This window comes from Rhodnius prolixus, unplaced genomic scaffold (assembly GCF_049639745.1).
Source record: "Rhodnius prolixus isolate KJV_2025 unplaced genomic scaffold, Rpr scaffold_3, whole genome shotgun sequence".
In the NCBI taxonomy this organism is placed as follows: domain Eukaryota; kingdom Metazoa; phylum Arthropoda; class Insecta; order Hemiptera; family Reduviidae; genus Rhodnius; species Rhodnius prolixus.
In genome coordinates, this window is record NW_027411603.1 from 3,635,754 (window position 1) to 3,647,782 (window position 12,029).

General features: G+C 32.9%; 1 protein-coding gene across 3 annotated transcripts in view; it reads left to right on the plus strand.

Annotated features, from left to right (window-relative positions):
- Positions 1 to 10,903, plus strand: part of LOC141452210 (galactose mutarotase-like) — a 30,800-nt gene extending 19,897 nt beyond the window's left edge. For 2 of the 3 annotated variants that reach the window (XM_074124135.1, XM_074124134.1), the window contains 5 exons: positions 2,305 to 2,517; positions 4,713 to 4,803; positions 4,879 to 5,017; positions 5,876 to 6,047; positions 8,558 to 8,939. In XM_074124135.1, the coding sequence (XP_073980236.1) occupies positions 2,305 to 2,517; positions 4,713 to 4,803; positions 4,879 to 5,017; positions 5,876 to 6,047; positions 8,558 to 8,800 (858 nt within the window). In that variant the 3' untranslated portion in view covers positions 8,801 to 8,939. Of the gene's footprint in view, positions 1 to 2,304; positions 2,518 to 4,712; positions 4,804 to 4,878; positions 5,018 to 5,875; positions 6,048 to 8,557; positions 8,940 to 10,657 lie in introns of those variants that run through there. The other variant, XM_074124136.1, reaches the window with a different exon arrangement.
- Positions 10,904 to 12,029: the final 1,126 nt, after the last annotated feature.

The following is a 12,029-nucleotide window of genomic DNA, read 5'->3' on the forward strand; positions in this document are numbered from 1 at the left end:
TTAGCAATTTGTTTGCCTTTGCTTATTTTAGGCTATTTATGTTTTATTAAGGCATAACAAAATCTAAGGCATTCTCAGCTCATTAAAACTGTCCGGTACGACAGTTGTATAAGGGTTGATCGTCAAAAAGTGCACGAAAAAGCGTAACGTTGAAAAACACCCTACTTTGACAATTTTTTTCTCTTTTTCTACTAAAGATAAAATTCCCAAATTTTCTTTAAAAAATATGGGGCAAACCCTCCTTTATAGCTGTAATTTTTTTGCAACCACCCAGATCTAATAGGTTTCGAGAAAAAAGTTTCCGAAAATGAGCAAAAACGGCTTTTTCAAAAAATGTTCTTGTTCTTGTTGTTGTTGTTGTTGTTACCTTTTTTGTAAACAACGTACAGCCTAAACGCGCGAACCGATTTTCATGAATGAGGTGTCATTCGATTCGGAATTTTATGTAGATGTGCCTTTTGGGGGTCTCGACCCTGTACATCGAATGGGAGAGGAGTTAGCCCCCTTTATGTAAGGCCCCCTCCAAAATTATTATTACTAATCACTCTATAAATCTTGGCCCGATTTTGATAAAATTTGGTAGGATGATAGGGTTAGGGCTCCCCTACGTAACATTAAAGCGGCGATCAGCTCTTACACTTGTTAAGGGGAAGTATAGGAATCGTTTCAAATTATCGACACGTGAACCGATTTTCATGAATGAAATGTCATTCGAATCGAAATTTTGTACAGATTTACACTTTAAAAGTCTCGACGCCGTGCCTCATAAGGAGGGGAGTTTGCCCCACCCAAATAAGGCCCTTTCTAAAACTATTATTACCAATATTTCTATAACGCTTAGTCCGATTTTGATATAATTCAGCTCGAATAAATGGTTAAAGCTCCTCTACATTGCTGATGCTCTTGCACCTACTAAGAGGAAGTACTGCAATCGTTTAAATTATCAATGAGTGAACCGATTTATAATCAATCAATGAATTGTCGTTCGATTAAAAAATCTTTGCCTCTTTGCCTAGAAGTACTTCAATCGCAGTTTATTTTTCTTACTCCTCTTAAAAGGAAGTAATGAAATCGCAGTTTAATTTTGCTATTTACGCACAAATACCTTCCTATTTTATTCAAAACGCTTTTTCAAAAAAAGTTGTTACTGAGGATGGTTTGGGGGACCTTAACGATAATCATTCTTTAAAAAGATCTCTCTAGTGGTAGTTACGGTTCCGACTTACCATCTTATCAGGTTATAATGATAGAATTGCTTATTCCAAATTTTAAAAAAATCTGTAAAGCAGATATGTAACTTTGCAAAATAGACAAAAAGGAAAATCTATCCAAAAGGTACAAAAATCTCTTTAACAAAAACTTACAGTTTAAAATGTTAAGTATAAGGGTTGATTAAACGCCAAAAGGTACACAAATCAGCGAGTACCCAACATTTCATTAATACTTCATTAATATTTAAGTAATTTTACTGCATTATTTTTCATTAATATTTTTTAGAATTTATTAGATGTCACAGACCCTTATGCTGGCCACTTCATTTATAATATTTTTTTGTTATAATTATGATAAATCACATATACGTACATGCATGTTAAAGTAAAGATAAAGTTAGAGTAGGCTACTGTCTTGAATTCGTCTTACCGAAATATTCGTGAGCACAATTAACAAACAGTTATAACAAGTAGATTATTCAACAACAATTATTGATTTCTCAATTGTAATTTAATTTAGTCCCCCTAATTTTACTTATAGTAAAATACTGGAATAATTAGCTGTCTTAAAAATATACATATCTTATTTACTTTATATTACATATTACATTTTTTTTTATAAAAAAAAGTTTTGAATTTTTTAGCCTCATAATTTTTTTTTATTTTTTATAACGTTTTTCTTTTTAACCTGTATTTAATAGTTTGATTATTATAAATAACTAGATATTGCAGTCAATCTACAGTGCTACTTGAACAAATATTTTGTAAACGAAAATGGCCAGCATAAGGGTCTGTGACATCTAATAAATTCTAAAAAATATTAATGAATATTAATGCAGTAAAATTACTTAAATATCAATGAAGAATTAATGAAATGTTGGGTACTTGCTGATTTGTGTACCTTTTGGCGTTTAATCAACCCTTATACTTAACATTTTAAACTGTAAGTTTTTGTTAAAGAGATCCTTACACTGGTTACCATAACTACCAGAAAAGCTCAAAAAACCTTTCCCGTTTTCTTCTAGAATTCATCTCAATTTTTCACTTGTAAAGAATTAGACCAATTTTATCAGTTTGTGAATTCCATTTGCAGAAAATTTGGAATGCCGAAATAGTGAACCACAATTCATTGTGGATGACCTACTGTAGTCCACATCTAGAAGAAGGATTCCCAGGCGATCTGGAAGTGTGCACCAAGTATACTTTAACCCATGACAACTATCTGGTAGTGAGGATCTGCGCAAGCACCAATAAAATCACACCTGTCAACATGACAAATCATTCTTACTTCAATTTGGCCGGACATGTTAGTTACTATTATTTTAGCTCAATTAGCTCCTAATTTATCCTCATAAGTACATTTATTTTCACTTTTTATTTTAACCCTCCAGGCGGAAGTACACTTTAAGCGGTTTTACTCCGGAGATAAATACTTCGAGATCCACTCAACAGGACAAAGTGATCTAATACCTTATTATATTCACTGTCACTATTTTACACTAATGTTTTATATACAATCGATAGATTGTGACGACAGCTGACGATTAAAACTTAACGAACATCGTAGCTTCTCCGAGTCAAAAGTTATACTCATTGCAAATCTTGATACGCAGCAAAATGATCTCAAAATGGCGGCGCTTCCTCCTCCACCGCGCGCGATGCTTCACAGTCCTCGCATATGGTAATGAATTCTTTGGTCCTTTAGCTATCCAGAGGTCTAATTTAATTTTGGATGTAGACGATAGATTCGAAACTATAATGCCAAACTGTATCCCTCGATTTTTGTTATCGTTAGGTTTTTTGGATTGCCTCCATATGATAGCAAATTTAAAGACGTATTCACGTCCAAAAGACCATTTTTAAAAAGACGGGCCTCGGAAAACTTAAAAAACAAATGTTTCTAAAGAAAACTCAAAATGGAAAATTGGATATGAACGTAATAATTTCCTAGGAAATAAGTCAGAAGTTTCTCTTCAAGTTCTATGAAGATCTCGCAACAAAGTAGGGTTTTTCTTTACATATTTAACCATTTTTCGTGTAAATCAATCAAAAGCTGGATGCGGGAGTAGCAAGAAAAATTGCTTTGAAAAAAGAAAAAAAATATATGGATTCTGGTAAAAAAGTTGTTTTCCCAATAAATATTTTCTCAGGATAGGAAAATTGCAATGTTCCAGGAAATAAAGTTTCAGTGGTAATAAAACTGGGATACGGCTTGTTTTTTTTTCTCTATCTTGAATTCTGCTGAGTTTGTAGAAATATTTTTAGAACGTATTTAGATCTCCATATTTCTTGTGCTGTTTTATAACTTTTCATTTTCGTTCAGTTTCTAAGATGTTAGCCAGGCCAAACTGGGCAGTGAGTTCTGAGACGATTCTCATTTCTTGATAAAGCCAAGAAATTCAGCTTCTTAACGGAGCGTTTTACAGGGCTGAATGCTGGATATGAAGTGGTTATTCCTGTGAAGTTCATTTTCGTCTAGGATGGCTAGATTTTTCACTAGCGCCAAGCTATTTTCCTGTAAACTTAGATTTTAGCTAGATATTTTGATACACATTATTGCTACCTAGGTGGTGGACATCGTACAATTCAGTGAAATAGGACTTAGGAGTGCTCATCACTAACAATCACACAAGATAGCCATAGAAGAAATCATAAAATTCTGTAAGACTTCTGGTGACGCTCTTTTCCTTCAGTCTTGGAAAAACTCAACTCCCAATTAGTAGTTAAGAAACAGGACGGACACACTGAAATGTCTCATCAGAAGGAAGTCTCTTCCAAGCAACACCCGCTTTCGGAGCCCTTGTTCGTAAAGGTTTCTGTTCTTGATGTAATTACCATGACTGTTCACAGTTTAAAGACAAATAATTGGAGCTGTTTTACAGAAAACTTTAAATAGTTTAAAATTTCTTATAGACAGCTCGAAAGACTGATACAACAGTTACAGACTGTGGCTGACAAATTAACCACTCTTAAAGAACGCTGTATAAAAGCACAATGGAGCTACAGACCATAGGTTAAAATTTCTTAAAGTCAGCTCGAAAGACTCTGATACAATAGTAACAGACTATGACTGAAAAGAATCTTAAAGAGCACTTTATTAGACCACAATGGAGCTACAGACGACCATGTCGAACTACAGGGTTCAATACCTTGGCTTTAGTGAAACAGAATAGAATTACTTGACTAGAAATACTAACTGGAAAAGTGCGCGAAAAAAATATATTTCCTAAACTTTTTGGAAACACATTTACTGTAATAAACGGAAATGAAATATATAGTATGGTCTTCCGCGGGTTGTGTGACCCTGTTACTGAAGGAAAGCTTACTCCGCTATGAAAGGCCCTAGTTTGAAGAAACACCTTGAGTTCAGGTTGGGGAAAGTTGTATAAGTGTTTCAATTATGATTGTTTTTCTTGTTTAAGATAAGTTGTTGTGTGTAAACGGGAAAACTTTTTGGGATAAGATACACAGAGTCTTTAATTTATGCGTGTGTAAACACAGGAAACAGGAGCGAAAGGATTGTTCAGCCATAAGCTGAAGATAAACGCCAACAAATACACGGAACTGGATCCGGAGTCACTAACCCCAACTGGTAATCATTTTTTTAATAATGAGACACTTCCGTTCAAACATAAACGGATACACTGAGAAGGTTATTCTGTTCCAGGTGCAATACTTCCTGTCAGGAATACACTGTACGATATCACAAAGTTTACTAGTGTGGGCGAATTAATTAAAAAGTCCGAAAATAAAGGAATCGATATTAACTATTGTTTTGCCAAAGACTCTTTGAAAACTATTGCAAGGTTTGATTTTGATTTCTATTTTAGTTTATTTAACTAGTGAATAAAGTGTCGCTTTTGCAGCATCCTTGAACAGTACTTATCATCTTGCCTATCTGCTCTTTGTGAGGAGGGATACATTAGCAATTAACTTTTAATGTGATTTCCCCAACATCAGAAGTTATTTATGCCTAGAATCTTCTTATGCAAGAATCGATTGCATTTCGATAAATCAAATATCTAACTAACCATCTATCCACCTCTCTCAGCTATCTTGCACCTAACCTCCATTTATTCCCTATTGGTCCTGCAACTATTCTCCATCTAATCTCATCTATCTACCATCTTCTCCTTCTCCATCTGGGCTCCATTTCTCTCATTTATCTGTCCCATCTGTCCTTCATCCAAATATTCCCATAAGTGTTACATATTGCCAATTTATCTTCCACCTATCCTTCAAACTTTCCGCATCTAACCAACAACCAATCTTTTATATCTTTCTCCATCTATTCCTCGTCCGTATACCAGTTATATCCCATCCATCCTTTATCTGTTCTTCCATTTATCATTTAACTCGCCGTCAACGTTCCTCCTTTTCGTCCAATAAGATTTATTTTTGAACTTTTACATAATAACTTATAATTCTATTACTAAAGCTTTTAATCACAATTAAAATGTTAAACCAGTAGTACAATATTAAACAAGCAATATAACCTTAAACCAGCTGTATAACCTTTAACCTGTAGTATAATGGTTAACATAAATTATAATTTTAAAATATTCAACTTTATTATGTTGCATCTTCTTTAGATTTCTTGTTTTGTTCACATATTTTTCTTTTAGTATCTTACATGTTCTCAAATTGTCTACATAATCTTACAGATTAGCACATGCGCCAAGTGGCCGATCTTTGCAACTATATTCAAGTCATCCTGGCGTACAGTTATACACTTCCAACGGTGTAGAGAATATTTCAGGCAAGGAAGGTGTAGTCTACGAGAAATTTGGAGCTTTATGTTTGGAGCCGCAAGGGTATCCCGATGCTGTGAATCAAGTAAATATGCATTCTGTTATTATTTTCAAATTTATCCAATTTTCCATTCATTTTAACCATGTTTTCCTCCTGCTTTAGTTTATCACGATAAAGAAAAGTTCTGATCTATAAAACTTAATTGGTTTTCCATTTTCCTCTTCGTCTCTCTACTCCGAAATGGTCCAAACGCTCTCTAATCGATTTACAACTCCTTTTAAAGGTTTCCGTCACCCAAATTGTGGAAGTATTCGCGGCTACTCTTAACAACCCTGACGTATTCGTTCACAAGAAACTATTATAACCTTTCTAGTACAACAGCAAGGAACGAACACAATTCAGGGCATAGCCTCACCTATAAGGGCAAAAACTTGGCAATGGAGAGCTCAGCTACGATCAACTTGGCAAACCAATTTCATTAATAATACAGAAATCCTAAATGATTTTTGATACGACGCTTTTTAAAAATTTAGTTTAAAAAAATTTGAGATAAAAAAAAATCATCACACGTTTGACAAGCATTTAACGGTAAATATTTTAGATAAAACAAAAAAAAAAGCTTTATACCATAACTTTCCATGTGGTACACTATTAAGTGAGCTTTTTTACAAAGCAAAAGTTGGACGTCATAACAGTGACGTTTGACGCGCCACAACAGTTGCAACAAAAAAAAAATCTGCACCTACGTAATCAATTTAGTGATCCGTTTCTAGGGTAACCTGTCGTTAAAATACACAATTTTATTTTGACACAATAAAGTTAGCGCATTTTTATTCAAACAGCGAGCGTTTTTTGTTTTTTTTTTTTAATAATTAAACTCTTATGACTTTCTCTTCAAATGCAATTTAAATTAACAAATTTATTTATTTTCTCTTACTCTACAACAGAAAGAAAAAGTATTGTAATGGAGCAGATTTTCGATTTAGATAACAGGCCGGAAATATCCGTTTTTGGTTCCTGCGTAAGAAAAAGTGTTTTTCTCAAATTGATACTATTATACAGGGTGTTCATTTTAAGACGGCTCAAAATGCATTTCATGCTTAAACGGTTAATCTGAGCAAAAAAAAATGGTAGAGGAAAAATTTGTTGCCCGTCACCTCTAGTTTCAGAATATGTGATTTGAATTTAGATTACTGTCCGCATACGCGGCTGACGCGTGACCAAAAGTGAGGGTTCGCAGTTGACCCCCATTTTCATATACACAGTTTTTAAGAGTATACAAAAAATATGAAAGAAACCGGAAACCGCAATTCGATAAATCTTTAAAATTAAAGGTGCTAGGCCATTTCAAAAAACTGTTCTGAAAAGCTCGCAAGCCAGGTTTAGTAAGAGGTTATCAACTGCTCTCTGTATCTGAGGAGGCACCTTTGAAGGCACAGTACATGCTGCACAAGATGCGTAAAGTGCATTATTTGATAAATTAAGGAATAAGTTTGATCCTTTACATGAAAGATATTGATCAGTTAAATATATGGCAGGAGGTTTCCAATTTTTTTGGTAATTAAACGCAACTCTCCTAAAATTACCAAATAATTATTAAACCTTCTTGTTTGTAACAGATGTAAAATTAATTTTTAGCCATTTTGTGTATGCTTGAGAACATCTAAAGCGCTTAACATTTGATTTTTCTTAGAAAAACCACTCGGAAAACGACTTATTTCCCGATATTAAGGAAAATACTAGCTTTACTGCCTTGGCAATATTTTTAGTAGAAAGGGGATGGAAAAATACATAAAAATGAACTATCGCGTTCTCTTCTTTCTCTTTGATAACAAGGTAAAAAATTTGAAATATGATTAATAAATAGCAGATTTTGAAATGGCCTAGCACATGTAATTTTGAAGATATCGAATTGCGGTTTCCGGTTTCATTCATAACTTTTTATACTCTTTAAAACTGTGTATATGAAAATGGGGGTCAACTGTAAACCCTCAGTTTGGGTCGCTCGTCAGCCGCGTATGCGGGCAGGAATCTAAATTCAAGTCACATATTCTGAAACTAGGGGTGACGGGCAATAAATGTTTCCTCTACCATTTTTTGCTCAGATTAACCGTTTAAGCATGAAATGCATTTGAGCCGTCTTAAAATGAACACCTTGTATATGTAAATCCTTAGTAATCGAAAATAAAATTGTAGAAATTTAATATTTCTCTTATGTGCAATCAGAGGATGCTACAGTAAGGTTTCCGTCAATGTATAGTTAACCGGAAGTATCAGGTTTACTATGTCTTAATTTTTTCAGATTTTTAAGATTTTCTCTAAAACAGTTTCCTGCGATTTTCTTTAAAAGATGGGTATTACAAATTATTGTGAAAATTTAAAACTTTTCCTGGGTAGATTAATTATGGGCTACTTCCAAATTAAAGAGGGGGTAAAGAAAAGCAAACCTTTTGAGAGGGGAAGTATGACCTTGAACCGCCAATCTAACTGGCGAACAACTACGGTTCAAGTGTTTATATGATTATTATTGTAATTTCTATCACATAAACATTATTTTTACTTATTTATTTATATTTGCTTCTTTTTTTTTCCAGAAACAATTCCCTAGTATATGGTTACATCCAAAAGATATTTACGAACATTTAATCGTCTATAAGTTTCGTGTGGAGAAGTTGGCCGACTCTGATAGTGAACAACAGAAAGAAGACGACACGGAAAAGAGTGTAGAGGTAAAGAGTTCTAAGTCTTTGCTGAAGAAAGGCAGAAGTAGTGGAAAATTGAGTAGTGGAAGGGATGAAAGTCATAAGAAGTATCGAATGAAGAGGAGAAAATCATGAAGAGAGAAAACATGCTTTAGCTCACCAGATTGTAGCATTGTCACCACACAATAACAACAAAACACAACAACCTTGAACATTGTCCTAATGTGCACATAATGTTTTTAAAAAGAACAATATAGTAATGCAACATAACTCCGAGTGTAATGTGTGTTTTTCTTTAGTTGCATAAAAAGTTATTATTTTTAGGAATTAATTTTAAAACAAGTTAACTTTCACCAAAGTTTTTACTTGTAATGTGGCAAAAAATAAGTTAAATATGAGTGTAAGATAGTCCTATACGATAATCCTATCGTATATGACTAGTGAGTCGTCATCATGGAGTGAGTGATTTACTTGCTGAATTAATCAGAAATGAAATTGATGAGATACGTGTGTTAATTGCCTATATAACTGTGGTTCCAAACATAAATCATTATTAGCTAAAGTTGGGCCAATCGTTACACTTGAAATAAACCACGAAGTGGCTATTTTAAATCGGCTATAAAGTTTCTAAAATCTTTCTAAAAGTGAAAGATATCTCAATCGCCCACACAACTTTCAGTAGGCTAAAGAATAATACATTATCAGAGTAAACCTACTTTTACCAGTTATCCCTAATCAGAGATGGGCAATGATTTAAAATACAATTTAATCATAAATCTAATTGATTAAACTTTGTTTCAGTTTTAATCAGAATTTAATTGGCGAAATTAATCGTACTTTTAATCAATCAATCTTATCAAAAGGTATTGATGCACCATTGCTGATACGCTTTGACCCAGCCCATAACTGGTTTTCATTGGACAGGGCGTGGTTATACTAGAGGTGGGCGTGACCCGCCCACAGTCTAAAACCGAACTACGCTGTGATTGGCCACTACTTTAAGCGTAATAAATTCAATGAAATAATTAATTTAAAAATTTTTTTCCAACATTTCTCCCATAGGTATTTGATAAACTTTCGAATTAAGCAAGAAAAAAAAAATTCCTTTAAAAATACTATAAATAATATTTCTTTTGGAATAATACCTAATGTTTTACACAATTATCGTTAACAGAAACAAAAAAGTTTAGAATTTGTATTGTTTAATCGTGAAATAGATAAAAGAGGAAATAGGCATATTGTAAACTAGTGAGCCGCCATTAAATAGCCTGTAAGCTTACTTTACATTCCATCTGGTGGAGAACTCTGGTGGCAATTTCTGTAAACATGAATGCAGTTTCTAAATGCACATTTAAACTATTTATACTTATATAGGACTATCTTACACTCATATTTAACTTATTTTTTTCTGCATTACAAGTAACCTATTTACAGATTAGCCCAAGATATCAATCGGCACTCTCATTTTCCGTTTAATTTTTATTAATAACAGATTGATTAGTTATTTATTTTAGTTTTTCTTATTTTAATTATAATATGAAAATGTGTAATCGATTAACAAATATGTGCGATCAACTTTTTTTTTTCTCGCAATGGACATCTAATAAAACTTGTAGGATTATACATATTGCCTAAACTGCCTAAATCGGTGTGACATTTCATAAAGTAAGTAGCTATAAAATAAAATACATTTTCCTGAGCGAATGATTATTTAAATTACCTATTAAGAGATCTTGAGCGATTCGATTAAGCGTTACTTGTAATAATCGATTGGCCTTGCAACTCAAATCGATTAGTAGAAAGGAAAAAAAACTTATTAGCATGAGGTTATGCTTCTAGATTTAGTAGAGCTTTGCCATTGTGTATATGTGTGTGTTTGTTGAAGAGGTTTCTTTCAGCCATAACTTATAACCTGTCTACTGCCATAGCAAGGCGTATTTCTTTATCGTAATGGATATATTGTACTATAATCATAATAATTTTGCTTTCCAGGAGGCTGCACCGTAACAAGGAAGAAATGCTTCTGAAAAATAATCAGCAATTAGTGTAAGGTATTCGTAAATATTGTTTGTTCTTTTTTCAATTGTGAAAGTGCATTGTTGGTAATGTAAAAACTAAATTAAGTAATCGTAATTTTATTTTATGTACATGTATTCAACATTTTGGGCATTTTTTTTGTTTTTAATTTGTAAAATAGGAAACATTTTATATAAAATAAATTGCAATTTAAGCAAATAATTCTGTTACTTCAATGGGAGAAAACCTCTTCCTGACTTAACTTTGACTTACACTCACTTTCTTAAGGTCAGTACTCCAGAGTTCTTAAATTATGTGAATTTTTTTTTTTTCCTACCCTACGTGTTGTACCTCCTCTTTAGATCTTAAAGGATCACGTAAATACCTATCGTTTATAGCAAAGATGTCAGACTTCTTCAATAGGTATGTGATTTGAAGTTAATTATTTATTGCCTTTTCTAAAATTGACGAAGTATTTTTGATCTCTGTGTATTATTACATATTTGTTCTTTCAATTCTATATTTCCTTAGTTTATGTTATTTTCTGTACCCAGAATGCTAGTTTTAATACGCTTGAAGTTAACAAAGAAGCTTTAAAAAAAAGTGTTTTCTGTTATTTATTCATTTAACTCTTGTAGTATGTTATTCTTTCGAAAATGCTGTCAATGCTATACGCGGATGTACAGTTTATTGCTAATCTTATTTACTAATATGGTATGTCACAAAGTCTTATCTTTAATTTTCGTGATTAACACATTATATACTGTATTTAGTGAATGAAATATAGAGTTAAAATAAAACATAACAGTTTCCTAGAAGAAGAAGACCTACGTACGCGACATAAATGCTCGGAAGTTGTATTTCACCAACTTTAGATAGATCGAAATGCGTAAAAAGAAGGAAATGTCTACAAGTATACCCATTTTTAAAAAAACAAAAAAAAAAAAATTTAGTAATATTCAACTCTATATTTCTCTCAATTATTGCTGCATATTGTTTATTTGCATGGCAATTAGTGCCGCAAGCTCCGAATTCACCATCCGGTGAACTACCAACATAATTCCAAGAACTAGGGAGCTGTTCAATCAACAGTTAGTATGTATGCGTAAATGCTATTACGAGCAATGTCTATTTACATTAGTATTACTCCTAAATAAGAGACCATAAATTGCTTTTAATACAATTGTAATCTAATCCAGTCAATGAATAGTTTCATAGTTGCTTCCTTACACTAACTTTGCAGAAAGTAATTTTCAATTTCGCAGATAACAAGAAATTGTCTAAGCGTCAAACCTCTCAATATTTGGAGAACTATAGTTTGAATGTTCTAAAACAATTTCGTTGCAGT